Genomic DNA, 19,744 nt, shown 5'->3' with positions numbered 1-19,744 from the left:
GATGACATGCTCAACCAAGTCAGCAAGTCTGACCACCCAATCCCGTTAGTCGCCTCTTACGACATGCATAGTCGCCTTTTACGACAAGCATGGGTTGCTGAAGACCTATTCTACCCCGGATCTTCACGGGAGGTAACCCTGAGTTAAGTACCTGCAGATGGCTTGCTGTGTTGATAATCTCTGTGAGGTTTTCGTAGTGCAGCGCCATTTCTCCTGAATAGATGAAGTCGATGACCTGTTGCAGGCCATCGGCCGTGACTCCCTTGAGGTCAACGGTATCCTGCTTGCTCTCTGCCATGACCCCTCCAAACATGACCCTGAAATAGTCACTAGTGGCGGCAAGCAGGGCCTTGTGCACCTGTAACATAGGATGGTTCTTTTCAAAAATCAAATTCAACATGATTATAAGGGCCTTGAATAGGCCAAAAAATCGTATTGCAATATATTGTGACACAGGCATCTGTATTGCGACACATACTGCGATATCATGGGAGTTTGACAGTGTTTGACAGTGACAATGAGGTGTTTGACACTGATTGTGTAGCACTGTAAACATCCACTTGATGAATGGAATTTGGCGCATCATCAATGTACATACAGTAAACTAAGTTTATAATGAACTGACCAATATAACGAACTTATTTTTTAGTCCCGGTCATTTGTTGTATATATGCTGTATATATGCTGTATATATGCTTACATCTTAATACGGTTTTTACGAACTAAAATTAGTGGTCCCTTTCTTTCATTATAACCGTAGTTTACTATCATCATCATCATCATCATCGTCATCGTCATCGTCATCATCATCGTCATCGTCATCGTCATCGTCATCATCATCATCATCATTTTACTTGCAGATCCTAGTTTCAACATACTGAAGTAAATATAACTCAGCATGCCCATTTTTTTGTAGGATACAGGGAAGATAACAAAGTGAGAAAAATATCACTTCCCTGTTTCCGTTTTGTCAATTAATTGTGAAGGGAAACATCATTTGTGAAGGAATTTCTGTGTAGATTTCAAGTTAAATGATTTTTAACCCAATACACCCACACGCAGAAACAATACTGCAATATGTATCATTTTTGCAGTACACCAGTGTATCGATGATACTCTTTTCTTATACCTACCAACCAGGGTGCTGTTGTACAAAGCGATCTAATGCTTCGATGGGTGTAGCTCCAATACCTTAACATAGACTTACAACAGTCGTAGCGCTAAGGTTGTCTTGTACAACGGCACTCAGAATTTTTATTAAAAGAATACAATTGATACATGACAAGCCTCTAGGAGAACACTAGATATAAACACAAAAACATCATTGTCCAGATTGGCTTGTTGTCAGAAATATTTATGAGAGAGCCCTCAGCTCTGTTCAACATCATCTTTGCAGTGAGTGAGTGAATGAGTTGGGTTATAAACGTCACTTTCAACAGTAAATATTCTGGTTCTATCACAGTGTGTCAGCCTAACGCGGGAGGAAAGCCCGAAGTGATGTTTAACCACTTCGGTAAAACCCACCAGCACAGGGTATGGTGCTGACAAGCCTAGAAACAGGGCTAACTGGGATTTCGAAAGCCTGATCATAGGTTTCTGACATGTCCAAGGGACACAACTCTGCACAGTAAGTGGAATCTGGTGAAGTGAGTCACTCACTCATTTGTACTCATTCTGGTTTGAACATTTTTTTTCAGGCCGTGAAGGCACATTATACATTTACAAGGCCTTACAAAGCATCAATTATAAATTTACAAGGCCTTATAAAGCATCAATTATACATTTACAAGGCCTTATGAAGCATCAATTATATATTTACAAGGCCCAATCAATTATCAACTATACATTTACAAGGCCTTTTCAGGTATCAGGCCTTTTTAAGCAAGAATAATACATTTACAAGGCCTTTTTAAGCATCAATTATACGTTTACAAGGCCCTATCAAGTATCAGCTATACATTTACAAGGCCTTATAAAGCATCAATTATACATTTACATGGCCTTATAAAGTATAAATTATACATTAACAAGGCCTTTTTGAACATCAATTATACATTTACAAGGCCTTTTTAAGCATCAATTATACATTTATAAGGCCTTTTCAAACATCAATTATACATTTACAAGGCCTTATAAAGAATCAATTATACATTTACAAGGCCTTTTCAAGCATCTACTTGTAAAACTGCTCCACTTCAACTCACCTCAAAGACACGGCCATCAGCGGAGACCCTGAAGTCACAGAGTTCCTTGTTTTGTCGAAGTGTGTGAAGTTTCTGTATTACCATGTCCCCATACCCTTCTGCCTGGATCTTCTGGCCCTCACTCATTATGTCACACTTCACCTCATCACCAGAGTTTCTGAAAGAAATTGCCATCAGGTAATCATGGAAACAGTCTCAATTATCCAGTATATAAAATCTCCATTTCATCGTGATGTATACCCATCATGCCTCACCACTAGGGGCGATTATTATTTCCCTATTGCGACTGCAGGAGTGCCCCTGATGGGTGCTGGAGGTTTAAAGTGTATTTTGCGATGCACAAGGCTGTTTTGCGATACATATCATGAAATATTGCATAATTCTAAATTTTGAACTGAAGCAATCTGAATCATGAATGTATGAATTGAAGTTCATAAATAGAACAAATCAAGACGCTGGTGCCATATAAAGTATACTCAGTCAATAAATATGCAGCCATCTTGAGGCCCCAGATGCTCGCTCCTTGGCAGTAAAGGCATTTGGCATGTTAATAACAGAGCTATAGATAAACTTTTGGTTATTGGGGTATTTTACCCTGAGGTTTGATTTTGATTGGTATCCACAAGTTTTAGAAGGTATTCATTTTTTTTACCCACCTGTTTCTTAAAATTTGGGTATTTAACTTAAAACCTGTTTTGAAACAATCCCTGTAAATCATTTAAAACTATGTGAATAGTGGTATACCCGTCTGTGTCTGCTTGAGGCTCCTTCTCTGGGGAGGCCGTTTTTTGTTTACAAAACCTAGCATTGTGAGAAAGGCGCTATTGTTTTAATTACCAATCAGGGACTAATAAAGATACATGTACATTGACTAGGCACCATGTTCTTTTCAATGTGGCATCTATCAGTATGTTTGTCGCAGAAGCTTTTCCGAATGTAACTGTCGGTAAGTGAATTTGGCGATCAGCTGATACACAATCATTTTAACTAAAAGTTGTAACATACGCATTAATTTTTATTTCAATAGTGTATTCATAGTTTGTTTTAATCTGCTACCCAAACATGGCTCTATTTGTACATTTCAGTGTTATCATAGGGAGTTTATTTAGCTGAGCTTAAAACACCAAACAGAATTTTACTTGACTTTGGGTTCGGACTAGTGGCTGAAGTCAAAGATGGCCAGGTCACAAGTTTGAATGTCGATCAACGCTGATCTCGTGTTCACAAGAGTCAGTTAGATTGGATGTTGATGTCATGGTGATGAGTGGAAGAAACTCTGTGACAAGATAGTGATTAGAGAGCTCGTGACATCACTTCCTACACAAAGTATGGGCACCGTGAGATGGACCCACTGACTTTCATGCTTAGTTTGGACACTGTGAGATGGACCCATTGACTTTCATACTTAGCTTGGACACTGAGAGATGGCCCCATTGACTTTCATGTTTAGTTTGGACACTGTGAGATGGACCCACTGACTTTCATGTTTAGTTTGGACAGTGTGAGATGGACCCATTGACTTTCATGTTTAGTTTGGACAGTGTGAGATGGACCCACTGACTTTCATGTTTAGTTTGGACAGTGTGAGATGGACCCACTGACTTTCATGTTTAGTTTGGACAGTGTGAGATGGACCCACTGACTTTCATGTTTAGTTTGGACACTGTGAGATGGCCCCATTGACTTTCATGTTTAGTTTGGACAGTGTGAGATGGACTCATTGACTTTCATGTTTAGTTTGGACACTGTGAGATGGACCCACTGACTTTCATGTTTAGTTTGGACAGTGTGAGATGGACCCACTGACTTTCATACTTAGTTTGGACAGTGTGAGATGGACCCACTGACTAATGTTTAGTTTGGACACTGTGAGATGGACCCATTGACTTTCATGTTTAGTTTGGACACTGTGAGATGGACCCACTGACTTTCATGTTTAGTTTGGACACTGTGAGATGGCCCCATTGACTTTCATGTTTAGTTTGGGCACTGTGAGATGGACTCATTGACTTTCATGTTTAGTTTGGACACTGTGAGATGGACCCACTGACTTTCATACTTAGTTTGGGCACCGTGTATAGATCTGCCGACCCAAATGTTCAAGAATGAGGAAAACAACTAAAATAATGAAAATTGCATGAGGAGTAATGAAAACTTCAAAGTAGGTCAAAAACCGATGAAAAGTAACCCCATGACTTCATAAACATGTTAAAATTCCAAAATGGCTGACTGTTTTATATTGTCAGTATCAAACGTTTTTTAATTTTTATTTTCACCACAATGTCATAGCGTGAATGAGTGAGTATGGTTTTACACCACTTTTAGCAAATTCCAAGAATATCAACAATTCACTCTCCCCAAATTCACAATTTGTGAACCTGTTTGATCTCCATCAAACTTACCACGTGTCCAATAACTTCTGGGTTGTATGTAGTCTTAATTTCATAAACATTCATAACTCATACCAAAGGGTGAACCTCAACCATTCATAACTCATACCAAAGGGTGAACCTCAACCATTTATAACTCATACCAAAGAGTGAACCTCAACCATTCATAACACATACCAAAGGGTGAACCTCAACCATTTATAACTCATACCTAAGGGTGAACCTCAACCATTCATAACTCATACCTAAGGGTGAACCTCAACCATTCATAACTCATACCAAAGGGTGAACCTCAACCATTCATAACTCATACCAAAGGGTGAACATCAACCATTCATAACACATACCAAAGGGTGAACCTCAACCATTCATAACACATACCAAAGGGTGAACCTCAACCATTCATAACACATACCAAAGGGTGAACCTCAACCATTTATAACTCATACCTAAGGGTGAACCTCAACCATTCATAACACATTCCTGAGGGTGAACCTCAACCATTCATAACACATACCTAAGGGTGAACCTCAACCATTCATAACTCATACCTAAGGGTGAACCTCAACCATTCATAACTCATACCTAAGGGTGAACCTCAACCATTTATATCATATACCTAAGGGTGAACCTCAACCATTCATAACTCATACCTAAGGGTGAACCTCAACCATTTATATCATATACCTAAGGGTGAACCTCAACCATTTATAACACATACCTAAGGGTGAACCTCAACCATTCATAACACATACCTAAGGGTGAACCTCAACCATTTATAACATATACCTAAGGGTGAACCTCAACCATTTATATCATATACCTAAGGGTGAACCTCAACCATTTATATCATATACCTAAGGGTGAACCTCAACCATTTATATCATATACCTAAGGGTGAACCTCAACCATTTATATCATATACCTAAGGGTGAACCTCAACCATTTATATCATATACCAAAGTGTAAACCTTAATCATTAATAATATACACCAAAGAGTGAACCAAATCCATTTATAACATACACCAAAGAGTGAATTAAACTATTTATAACATACACCAAAGAGTGAATTAAACCATTTATAACATACACCAAAGAGTGAATTAAACCATTTATAACATACACCAAAGAGTGAATTAAACCATTTATAACATACACCAAAGAGTGAATTAAACCATTTATAACATACACCAAAGAGTGAATTAAACCATTTATAACATACACCAAAGAGTGAATTAAACCAGTTATAAAGTATACACCAAAGAGTGAACTAAATCCATTTGTAACATATACCACAGCATGAACCAAATCCATTTATAACATACACCAAAGAGTGACAAACCAGTGATTGATATCATGAGCATCGATGCCCGCAATTGGGATACGATGACATGCATCAACCAAGTCAGCAAGCCTGACTGCCCGATCCCGTTAGTCGCTTCTTATGACACGCATTGTCGCCTTTTACGGCAAGCATGGGTTGCTGAAGACCTATTCTACCCCGGATCTTCGCTGGTCAAGTGCAGAGTTTAACCACAAACACCCACACTTTCCAATACTATAGGACCTCACCTTTAGCACCCCTCTAACACTGGTCATAGATATATTTTGTTTGGCAAATACTGAAGCTGTCACCTCGGCTGACATAACATTAAGTTTTTGAGGCGGCTATGTCTAACTTGCAATCAAAGTCTAAATGAGGTTATTATTAATGGGCCCTTATTTCAAGGTTAAGGCTAGATATTTTAATTGTTGTCCTGCACAAGTAACATTGTCCATATGTAATGAGTAGAAACAGTCACAGTTAGATTTAACAAGATCATAAATAGGAGTTCCCAGACAAAGTGTACCAAGAATGGATCAGTTTCATTTTTGTCCTCACGTATCTACCTTATCTCATTCCCTATTTGTCCTCACATATCTATCTTATCTCATTCCCCATTTGTCCTCACGTATCTACCTTATCTCCTTTCCTATTTTGTCCTCACGTATCTACCTTATCTCATTCCCCATTTGTCCTCACGTATCTACCTTATCTCATTCCCCATTTGTCCTCACGTATCTACCTTATCTCCTTTCCTATTTGTCCTCACGTATCTACCTAATCTCCTTTCCTATTTGTCCTCACGTATCTACCTAATCTCCTTTCCTATTTGTCCTCACGTATCTACCTTATCTCCTTTCCTATTTGTCCTCACGTATCTACCTAATCTCCTTTCCTATTTGTCCACACGTATCTACCTAATCTCATTCCCCATTTGTCCTCACGTATCTACCTTATCTCCTTTCCTATTTGTCCTCACGTATCTACCTAATCTCCTTTCCTATTTGTCCACACGTATCTACCTTATCTCATTCCCCATTTGTCCTCACGTATCTACCTTATCTCATTCCCTATTTGTCCTCACGTATCTACCTTATCTCATTCCCTATTTGCAGTTGAATACTTTGATTATATTCTTACGAGTCTTACAAATTGTTGTATGATTGTCATGACAAAATAAAGCTTAAATATCCATTAGATAGATACATAACTGAATACATGAAAGATAGATACATTGAGACTAACATCAGACAACATCAAGACTAACATCAGACATCATCAAAACTAATGTCAGACAACATCAAGACTAATGTCAGACATCATCGAGACTAATGTCAGACATCATCGAGACTAACGTCAGACATCATCAAAACTAACATCAGACAACATCAAGACTAATGTCAGACATCATCAAGACTAATGTCAGACATCATCAAAACTAACATCAGACATCATCAAGACTAATGTCAGACATCATCAAGACTAACATCAGACATCATCAAAATTAATGTCAGACATCATCAAGACTAACATCAGACATCATCAAGACTAATGTCAGACATCATCAAAAATAATGTCAGACAACATCAAGACTAACATCAAGACTAATGTCAGACATCGAGACTAATGTCAGACATCATCAAGACTAACATCAGACAACATCAAGACTAACATCAGACAACATCAAGACTAATGTCAGACATCATCGAGACTAATGTCAGACATCATTAAGACTAACATCAGACATCATCAAGACTAACATCAGACATCATCAAGACTAATATCAGACATCATCAAGACTAACATCAGACATCAAGACTAACATCAGACAACATCAAGACTAATGTCAGACATCACCAAGACTGTCAGACATAATCAAGACTAATGTCAGACATCATCGAGACTAATGTCAGACATCAAGGCTAACATCAGACATCATCAAGACTAACATCAGACAACATCAAGACTAATGTCAGACATCACCAAGACTGTCAGACAACATCAAGACTAATATCAGACAACATCAAGATTAATGTCAGACATCATCAAGACTAATGTCAGACATCAAGGCTAACATCAGACATCATCAAGACTAAAATCAGACAACATCAAGACTAATGTCAGACATCATCAAGACTGTCAGACATAATCAAGACTTACATCAGACATCATCAAGACTAACGTCAGACAACATCAAGACTAACGTCAGACATCATCAAGACTAACATCAGACATCATCAAGACTAACATCAGACATCATTAAGACTAATGTCAGACATCATCAAGACTAACATCAGACAACATCAAGACTAATATCAGACATACTCAAGACTAACGTCAGACATCAAAACTAACATCAGACATCATCAAGACTAATGTCAGACATCATCAAGACTAACATCAGACATCATCAAGACTTATGTCAGACATCATCAAGACTTAACATCAGACAACATCAAGACTAATATCAGACATAATCAAGACTAACGTCAGACATCAGACATTGAGACTAACATCAGACAACATCAAGACTAACGTCAGACATCATCAGCATTGTCAGACATCATCAAGACCAACGTCAGACATCACTAACAGTGTTTGAAATTAGGCATGAAAGTTGAGGGGTCATTGTTTGATTGTTGTTTAATGCTACACTCAACAATATTCCACCTGTGTGACAGCAGTCCATAAAATAATAAAGTCTGTACCAGACATTCCAGTGATTGACATCATGAGCATCAATCTACACAGTTGGAATACAATGACATGCATCAACCAAGTCAGCGAGCATGATCCAGATAGTTGCCTCTTACAAGCATGGGCTGCTGAAGACCAGTTCTAAGTGGAACCCAGTTCTTCATAGGGTCAAAACTTAGAGAAATAGGAGATCACTAGATTCATAATACCTAGAAGACCTACATAGACATTAGGAAGCCAGAACACTGATTAAATCACTGATACAAAGGTATAAAAGTCAGTTAGTTTATGAATTATATAGCTACAAAATAAAGATTACCGTATTCGACGTAATAAGCGCCCACGGCGATATTTGCGAATATATAGGCTAGTGAACAATCCCAATTAGCACCCCTTCCGATTGATCAATGTTCATAAGACTTATTTATTCGCGTATGATACGCACTCGTGTGTTATATGCAACTTTAATTATGGGCAATTAAATTATGGAAAAATATATCTGTCGTACATGAACACGAAATTTATCTTTCAACTCTGTTTTTTTTCACCAAAATAATATTTTAATAAGAGCCCCCTATTTCTAATTTTGAGAGCGCCCTGGGTGCTTATTACGTCGAATACAGTAATAGCTTTATGACAGACTACAGAGTGCTTAAATTTCTTAGTCACATTTCAATTTGCCCAACATTATCTGGCGAAAGGCAGCTTGATAACTTCCCAGACATACATTTCTTGATGGAAGGACAAGAAGCAGCCTAGAATGATTATGTATATATAACAAAGAACTGGCCACACATAATATTCCTTGTCATATGTATCTCCAAATTTTAAATGCCTACAAAGATTCTCATACACTTCTTACAGTACATGAATCAAAATCCCCTGTCATGCCCTACATTTCACTTTGGGGGGAATATGCAGGGTTTTACACAACAACACACAAATGTGCTTACAGACACACAAAAGTAGGGAGAGGTCGCACAACAGAAAATATACTGTGTCTCGAGGGACTCGTAATAATATCCATTGTACCTAGTGTATCAAGAGCAGTTATTGGTGTCTGTTATTTCATCTAGGGCTGGGACGAGTCCAAATTTACAACCCGGGCAGGGTAGAAACTAACATTTTTAGTCCACTAGTCCTTATAATGATAACAAGTAGCAAAAGCCTTAAAGGGCAAATTTCTACTAGTCCTTATGATACCTTAACCATTGGGCAGTTTGGTAAGGACTACAGGACCAGTGCCAATTTCTAACGCTGCCAGGCACCCTACCTCCTATTACCCGACCCTACCCAGGTACTGTAGGTCTCAAGAGATACAAAATGTCCGATTGGAAATCTTTTTTACCACAGCACTTGCAAAACGTATTTATACATGTACTTAACAATCTGGTCATGCATACACTGAAGTTGACTTAAGTTATACCTTTATTCAACCATATGAAAAGTCAGAAGGAATGGGTGCATAGTCAGAAAGAAATGCGAACATTAGTGACTTGTAGCGTAACCATAGAGTTCCAGATAATGTTTGTCCTTAAACTATACATCACATAACTAACCATGGGTCCAGGCAGTCCTGTGGGTACCCGGGTCCTACTCGTCCCGGCCCTAATTTCATCTATCTGTTATGATAAGTGTTCGAAACATTGGCCCATAGGGGTGATAGTTTTATTTTTCAGCAGGCTCCTACGGCCTGCAGTTTGAAGCTGTAAACAGGGTAAATGAATCACAACACTCAGACTGCTTGTTGAAACAGGGTCCAGCTTCACAGTTCTCCACTCGTTAACTCTTTTAACGATGCAGGCCGCTGTACCAGCTACAACTAGTGAGTGAGTGAGTGAGTGAATATGGTTTTACGCCGCTTTTAGCAATATTCCAGCAATATCACGGTGTGGGACACCAGAAATGGGCTTCACACATTGTACCCATGTCGGGAATCGAAACCCGGGTCTTCGGCGTGACGAACAAACGCTTTAACCACTAGGCTACCCGACCGCCCCTCAGCTACAACTCGCCACATCAAAATAATACATGCTTTCATGAACCTACCTGTCATATCATTGATTTATTAAATCTAGCACTTTTCACAGTCTGAAAATATGTATTTCATTTCAGTTTATCATATTTTATCAATACACTTAAAACTTACTGTTTCGCGCAATGTTATAGAAAAAACATAATCTGGGACACATGTGTCGACAACGGGCCCATAGCAAACATGATCATGTCAAAGAGCAATATAAAGATGTTTCAGGCAAATCATAAAAATTTTAACTAAAGTACAGAGCTCCAGATAAGCTGTGTATCTGCGTAAAATACGCATCAGAAATGCAGAAATATGCAGTAAAATAAAATCCAATTGTATCAAATACGCAACGAACATTACAGATACACTACAAATATAAAACTTGTGCGTATCATCAAAATATTGTGAAGTTACCCTGCGTATTCGATTAGCAAATCAGCAACTTATTTTGAAATTATAAACGGGCATTCCATCAACCTTGCCAAACTCCACAATGACAGTTACATCATGATCATTTGCCATCACACTTTCTTGTGGAAGTATCGTGGTATTTTTGAGTCCTATGAAGCTCTCGAACCCACATGACACCAGTTTGAAGGGACTAGATGAATAGTGTTTTTAAATATTTAACTTAAATACCCACATATGTAAAAACTAGTGGGTAGCAGAAATTTGAATACACAGATAGAATTACTGATACCCAATGGTTTTAAAATGCATGGGTAAAATACCCACAACACCAAAAGCTTATCTGGAACCCTGAAAGTAAGATATAAACTCAACATATTTCTAAAAATTGTCAAACTTACATCTAAGTTACCATTGCCATATTTTCACGTGATCATAAAATGTAAGTCAAAAGACATCTCAGCAATTGTGGCCTCGATTTATATGCATTAGATAACTGTGTCACAGGGACACGGGTAGCACAATATGTGCACGAAGTTCTATATTTTAAACAAAGGTAGCGATTTCCAGCTTAAAACGTTCAAAATAACAAGATTTAACCAAAATCTGAGATATATCATTGATGAGGATGGTAACCATTGGTGCAATTGATTGGCTGTGTTAGGTCACACGCTTGATTTTGACCAATCACTATCCTAATGTTAGATTACAGTAAAAGAGTCATTAGGAACCAATTTCTATTCAATAGAATTGCATGTTATAACTTTGAAAATACTCCTGGTGAGGTTACTGAAATATTATTGATGTTAAGAGCTTTCTAACGGTACCAAACATTCAACGAATCTTCCTATGTGTTATTTATACAAATCCACAAAAACGGAAGTATTTCTCAGTATTTTCTCATATCACTAAGCAGAAAGCCACGATTATCTGGAAATATGTCATGATAAATCATACTTTACATTCTTTTTATCATCATTTTCCGAATACTTTAACAATGAAAATAAATAAGAACTAAGTGAGTGGACATCTCTAATATGAAATCTCAAAACTGCCGAAAATCGCCATAATTTACGCTTCCTTGATGCCTAATCTGGGCGTAATGAATGTGTTTGCTTAGATTATTCATTAAAAACAAACTTAATTAAGTTATAAATGTATCATTTAAATAATGTGACAAAAATAACTTTCAAATTTATAAACAGTAGGGTCAGACCTATCAAATGGTGTATGGCATGTAATAGCAAAGATGTTTTACAAGCTGATAATTTTCTAATAAATGCAGCCTTTATCTATGACCACAGAGTCTCTGGGAACTTGGTTTGACTACAGTTTTACCACTGGGACAACAGTTTTACCACTGGGACTACAGTTTTACCACTGGGACAACAGTTTTACCACTGGGCCTACAGTTTTACCACTGGCCCTTAAAGCTCTCAGTTTACTGAGTTTCTGACACTGGTAATGATCTCCGATTCAGTCCAGGCTTTCAAGCAATTATCAACACGTACAGAGCACTACAGCATTTCATTACTTCACAGCACCCTCATATTGCCTACAAGGGCCCTTAAAATTAATCATTGCGGTCCCCTGGGCCCTCACTTGTGTAAGTCAAGGTAAAACCCTGAACATGTCTCCTTTACATCATTTCTACTTACAAATTGTGAGTGAGTGAGTGAGTGAGTATGGTTTTACGCCGCTTTTAGCAATATTCCAGCAATATCACGGCGGGGGACACCAGAAATGGGCTTCACACATTGTACCCATGTCGGGAATCGAACCCGGGTCTTCGGCGTGACGAGCTAACGCTTTAACCACTAGGCTACCCGACCGCCCCTACAAATTGTGAGAGTGAGTGAGTGAGAGAGTGTGGTTTTACGCCGCTTTTAGCAATATTCCAGCAATATCACGGCAGGGGACACCAGAAATGGGCTTCACACATTGTACCCATGTCGGGAATCGAACCCGGGTCTTCGGTGTGACGAGCAAACGCTTTAACTACTAGGCTACCCAACCGCCCCTACAAATTGTGAGAGTGAGTGAGTGAGAGAGTGTGGTTTTACGCCGCTTTTAGCAATATTCCAGCAATATCACGGCAGGGGACACCAGAAATGGGCTTCACACATTGTACCCATGTCGGGAATCGAACCCGGGTCTTCGGTGTGACGGGCAAACGCTTTAACTACTAGGCTACCCGACCGCCCCTCACGCCGACGCAGGGTTGAGCAGTTCATCTAGTTAAGTTAGTTAATCTGACTGTCATTCATTCGAAAAATTGGTACTCTTATCTTATTAAAACACAATATCTACTAAATAGTTTTATTTCTTACCAACTTACTAACTAATAATATTTTTGTTCAATGTTTGCCATAACTGGCTTGCTCACTGGCTGCTCATGGGACTTAGGTAACAATAACTGGATCATGAACACAACCTCATTCTACAATGGATCAACAACTCATGAAATGCATCCAGTTCACCTTTCATCAACTGGGTGTCAAGAGGAAATTTATAAACAACAACATGTTTCAAAGCAATTCACAGGTTTGTCAACAGAGGGTAAAGTAATAATAACATACAAAACACTTTGGACTAGTCCATAATTAACTACGGGGTGCATTTTTCATAGCGTAGGCAAAGTGCACTAAAAACAGCTTTACTGTAGGCAATCGGCACTGTTGGCGAATAGAGATGGAACCACTCATTACAGTATCTTTAACTGGCATTATAGAAGCCGTAGTATTGATGAAGACAATGCTTGCTTGATGAACGTATTGGCATCTGTACCAAAATGTTGCATTGAAAGAATAAAGAAGGTTAAATACATGTGAATTCTTCATGTCTTCACTCTCGAAAAAGTGCTGGTGTCATTTCATTGAACATGTTAATTAGTAAATCATCACACCTGTAACCATGGTAACATTTTACCCATTATTTTCTGTTTATGTTGCGTTCAAATTTTGAAGAATAATTTGAATTGTACACAGGATTTTACAAAAATACATTAGAAGAAAACCCAGATAACCATAACGTTATCAGAATTACCAACGGAAGGAATAGTAACAGCTCTGTGTCTAATCAATAATTGGCAACAGGTTATTTTATCATCATATGCAAACATATCCTTATAATCATGTAAATTAACACATATTGATCCTTATTATTTCCGCAATCATTTCAGACAAAGCGCTACGCATTAACAGCAACTGTACACAGACGCATATACAAATAAAAACAATCATTGAACATGTTGAAATTTGCATATTGTAAAGATAAGTGCTTAAATATATTCAAAGTGGTGGCAGATTGCATTAAAATGTTACAATCAATAATCTGTTTGAATGACAGACATGGAAACCATGAAATTCATTAAAACAGTCATCCAATAATCACTATGTCTGGGTGTTTACATTACTGCTGCTGGCTTGACGATAAACTGGTTATTTGTCAAACATTTAGGTAGGCTAGTACTGAAAATTACCATGTATGATGTCTCTTGCAACATCGAGGAGATGCATGTTGATGCCAGGGAAACAGATCACACAATAGACTGTTACAATTCAACACTGTACAAAGACAGACATATTTTATGATTCTTCGTCTCAGTGTCTGGGTGCTGTCTGGCACCGGGTTCAATCAGGCAGACACACAATTTAATTTCCATGAACGCAAGTCACAAATGTATGTCTTCCCAAATAAAGACAATATCGAACTATGAAAACAAGACGTCAAATGGTCCTTGTTGAGAATTAGTACATCGAGACAAACACTGGAATTGCGTGCTCATTTCAGCATAGGAGGTCATTGACACCGGTTGAAAAATAGGTCATCTCACTCAGCTGTTGGCCAGCGACGAAATGGGCAGACGGACGGTTTTCAAGCAGAATACATTTGACGTAGCAATCGCAAGTGACCTGGTCAGTCAACAGTATCCAGTTTTCATTAAATTATGACCTGTCAGTAGTCATGGTAGTAACGGTGAGGAACGTGCGCCGACAAGACAGCCTAAATGAGAACTCGGCCAGTGCAATCTGAAAGTAGGTCACGCTGTCGGATGAGCTGTTTCGCAACTTTTGCAACATGATCTAATTACTGACGACGATATACACAATAATGTAGAGACATTTGGTCAGCTCAAAGTACCGTACAGCGAATATCATTGTATTTTGACGGCGCAACTTAAAGTTAGCCTACCTGGTTGGTCTTGAAAAAATAGAGCAGGCGAGTGAATGTCCGCCATGTTTAAAATAGATTACTTGGGTATGTCGAAATTTGTGAATGGAGAGGGATAATCGGAATGCAATTAAACATTCCTATCACGCAAAAGGGGCGGCAGTCATTCATAAATTACAAACCGTACTGTCTTCAGTTATTCTACGTTTGTTTTGGAATGTTTCATGCAGTTCCATTAATGTTATGGAATTCTAAACTTGAACGTTCACGCAGTCCAGTTATTTGTTTCGTCGCGAAATGCACTCTACCCATACAGCAGTACAAATTTACCTCCCGCAACAAGAGAGCGTAAAGGTCTTGCCACAAGGGGCGGGGCGTAGGAAGTGGCACACGCGTTTTGAACAGGTGCCTTCCATTATGTTGCCAGCATGTTGATATTTAGCTCACGGCCATTTCACGATGCGAGAAAATCCTGTTTTCAGTTCATGCTAGGTTGAATGTGTAAACACACTTGGGGCGTTAACGAACATTCATGTGGATTTGTAATGCCCGTGTGTAAAAGTCGGTCAAAATGTCCTCGATCGGGGCTGTACTTTATTAAGAAGCGTAGAGATAAACGATAAAAAGACGTGACCGAATAGTTGTAAATAGTAACATGTAAACACATGTTACTTTTGACATAGATACAGTGTGTGCATGCGCGGTGTCATTGTTTACGCTATGCACGTGATTCTCGCTCTTACGCCAGTAACTAACACACAAACACATATCAAAATTAGGTCAGTGATAATTTTCCCTGTTAATTAAAACTGTTAAATAAGCGACAGATCAACAAAATACAGGTCTATTGTGTACTTCCGTGATCTAAGTAAGCGCCTAATATAGATATGACACGGGAGACATGCTCTGGCATTGTGAATTTCAAACATTTCTCGATACATTATACATTATCCCGCATATCCATCTGTGATCTAATGGCGTATCCATCTGTGATCTAATGGCGTTTTTATAAGTATTATCATAACTCGTTATGCTCACATTGCTCGAAGAAGTTAACTCTTCTGTTCCTGTTTATTACTCAATTTCAATACATCTGCAAATTGTACTGAACACTGTCCTTCCTAAATAATTTCAAGTAATGTATGCACTGCCCGCTCCTCAATACATTATTTGAATAATTGAGTGTTGACTGACTGACTGAGTATGGTTTTACGCCGCTTTTAGCAATATTCCAGCAATATCACGGCGGGGGACACCAGAAATGGGCTTCACACATTGTACCCATGTCGGGAATCGAACCCGGGTCTTCGGTGTGACGGGCAAACGCTTTAACTACTAGGCTACCCGACCGCCCCTCACGCCGACGCAGGGTTGAGCAGTTCATCTAGTTAAGTTAGTTAATCTGACTGTCATTCATTCGAAAAATTGGTACTCTTATCTTATTAAAACACAATATCTACTAAATAGTTTTATTTCTTGAGTGTTGAACTCTGTAGCCGAAGCTGTGAGGAGCTCGTTTAGTACGGACAGACAGACAGACAGACAGACAGACAGACATATATTATATTTTCGTCTTACCGAGGAGGGATAATAAAAATACATGCATCAAAGAGTTTATACGAAAAATAATAATACGGAGCCACTCATATAAAGTTATTAGAGACGATAAAAAAAACAAGTTGATATGAACATATAAAAATGTTTTCCCATGCATATAACAATAGCTTTCTGCGTTGTAATATTAAGAAGCAGGTTTAGGCAGTGACATATACCTCATGTTTAAAAAGGACACACAATTTCTCATTGTTTGGCAGGTATAAAAAGTTGGGCAATTCGGCCGTTATACTCGTAAATAATGTAGATCTTAGATCATCGTATAATGGACATTGGAAAAAAACATGTTTCTTATCTTCAGGCTGATCATTACAGTTAAAGCACACTCTGTCTTCAACCTTTGAATTGATATATCTGCCTGCTTCGATTCTTAAAGGTGCAATACCACATCTAAACTTTGTAAAAGCAGAACTGTAACTCAGGGGCGTATAGGTCTTGACAAAGTTTTCACAGCAAAAACAATCTTTAAAAGTCCTATACATACGGAGTTTGCTTGTACAAGTATGAACATTATTTTCCCATAAAAGTTCCTGCCAGTTAATAGATATTTTTACCATAAGGACATCTTGTAGCTTGCTGGAAAAAACTTTTTCATACCGTGAGACCATATCTGCAGGAAACCAATGGATTAATGTTTGGATTATCTATATGATTACAGTGATATGACTACGTTAATCCTAAACTTGTTAGACCGGGCGGCTTTACTAGGTTCGTTGTTTTATGCCGCATTCACCCATTTTCCAGCTATATGACGACGAGTCTCGGACAAAACGAGATGGTGGCCCGGGGTACATTTAATGCCTAGTTTCCTCTTATAGCAGTGAATGCAATGTTACAATGTTACAACTACCTCTGAAATTACGAAATATGAAAACTAAATTTTGAACAAAATATCTTGAAATCCAATTGCCTGCCAAGAGTACTTCGTTTGGAATCCTAGATGCATCCTCTACGTAGATTACCACACATATAACCTATTTCAAATTAACTGTAATGTTTTAAACCAATGGGAGATTTGTTACAGTCAGCTCTTTTTTTGTTTAAACATATTTATTTCCGTAATACACACAGTAAACTACGGTTATTACGAACTCAAAGGGGCCACTGATTTTAGTTCGTTATAACCGTAGTTCGTTATAAGCATATACAGCATATTTACAGCAAATGGTCTGGACAACAGCAAAAAGTTCGGTACATCCGTCAGTTCGTTATAAGCGTGTTCGTTATAAACGTAGTTTAATGTACAATCAAAAGTGAAAATACAGTCAAAGTAGCAACAACTTCAATACACGTGGATATGATGGAGGTGTGACGGCTCCGAGTAATAAACTGTATAAACTGTTTAATGATCAAGTTTATATCTGTTTGTCTCGGAAGATTCCCAAATTGTTTGGTTAACATTTGCAGTTTGGAATTGCCATAAAGCATAGAATTAATACCGAAAAGTACTTTCAGAATACTTTCTGGAAGAAATTTTATTTTCAACAAAAAGGACTAGCCCCGCCAACCCAGAATATCAAATGGCCGGTCCAACACTATATAAACAACTACAGCCAGCGAGAATGGCGAACACATCGTAACAGTGAAAGACAGGATTTAATTAAGTCATTATTTCGACCTCTTTGTAACTTTCCCCGATCAATAATAAAATACAATGTACAAATTCCAAATAAAATTCCCAACGTCATACCGATTCATCCATTACCGACAAAAAAGATTTTTGCAATATCCTAAGCAACATTATCGTGTTTTAGGTACGATTTAATAAAATCGATGCTGCGTATGGTACACCATGGATAACATGGTAAACATAATGGCAATACAAGTTGCTGCATATAACTGTTTGATACATGAAACTAAAGGGGTTTCCACAGTCAGTTCCTCATAACAAACAAGACACACGCATACGTTGAAGGTAAACTGTATATCGTATCTAGAAATCTTACCTCAACGGCAGAAATACCCGAGTGTATACATAGCGAACATGTGATGTCCGCACAGAGTCATTGGAACTGGTCTATTGTTTAACTGTTGGTGTGATGAATTCCACACCACGTGACCAACATGATACGTTCATATTAATTTAAAAAACTCTAGCCTTGTCCTCAACCGTGAGGCTTTTAAGGAGCAATAAAATCATCACCAGCTACACCATAATTGAGCGTGGGAGCAATGTTTCATTGTTTTCTAATTACAAGGGTAATAATATTACGGATTTACGACATGTCTGGTCTTAATTGAGCTGTCTGTCAAGCAGACAGTCTGATTGCACGAAATGCATAGATGTGGGACCCTATCACCAGGCTTTAATTAGCATTCAACAGATGGCGGTTTGAACAAGTGGGAATTCCCCGTTCTATAAATAGAACAGCAGCGCGCGTGTTTACAAAGCGTTCGCCGATGAGATGATGTAATCGAATTTCAATGCTTAGAAATGCACGCATGCGTATTTTGCTCTGTTTGACACGCATCTTCAGAATATAATATTTGGGAATGCCTTTTTGAAAACAGAAACAAACCTGCTTCTAAACTGTTATGTTCAAGCTCTACGTCAAGTGAGCTATATGACACACAATTGGAAGTATGTTCATCCGTATTTTGTGTTGTTTAAATCATTTAAATCAAAATCTCTTTAGATGACAACCAAATCGCTAGACTAATTTACTATTTCGTAAGCGATTTGCACGTCCAATTCTACCCGGGGAATCACGTACGTGGCAACATACGATGTTTGCAGTGGCACGCGAATTAGAGGCGAGACCGTTTTCGGACGAAACAGTATCACAGATATAAAGCTAACTCTCGTCTCAACTCAGACAACACATAGACAAGAAGACTGATATCTGAGGAGGTAAAATGGCACGCTTGCTTACCTGGTATAATGAACTGAAAGTTAATGTGAAGTGA

General features: G+C 38.3%; 1 protein-coding gene across 3 annotated transcripts in view; it reads right to left on the bottom strand.

Annotated features, from left to right (window-relative positions):
• LOC124147809 (kelch-like protein 9) overlaps positions 1 to 19,744 on the bottom strand; it is an 86,009-nt gene that overhangs the window by 11,640 nt on the left and 54,625 nt on the right. For 2 of the 3 annotated variants that reach the window (XM_048390777.1, XM_046518593.2), the window contains exons 2-3: positions 2,205 to 2,361; positions 152 to 358 (exon numbers count right to left, since the gene is read on the bottom strand). In XM_048390777.1, coding sequence (XP_048246734.1) covers positions 152 to 358; positions 2,205 to 2,361 — 364 coding nt within the window. Of the gene's footprint in view, positions 1 to 151; positions 359 to 2,204; positions 2,362 to 15,244; positions 15,419 to 19,744 lie in introns of those variants that run through there. The other variant, XM_048390778.1, reaches the window with a different exon arrangement.

The sequence above is a fragment of the Haliotis rufescens genome, unplaced genomic scaffold (assembly GCF_023055435.1).
Source record: "Haliotis rufescens isolate VD_foot unplaced genomic scaffold, xgHalRufe1.0.p SCAF_9, whole genome shotgun sequence".
Taxonomy (NCBI): domain Eukaryota; kingdom Metazoa; phylum Mollusca; class Gastropoda; order Lepetellida; family Haliotidae; genus Haliotis; species Haliotis rufescens.
This window is presented reverse-complemented; position numbering and strand designations above follow the sequence as displayed.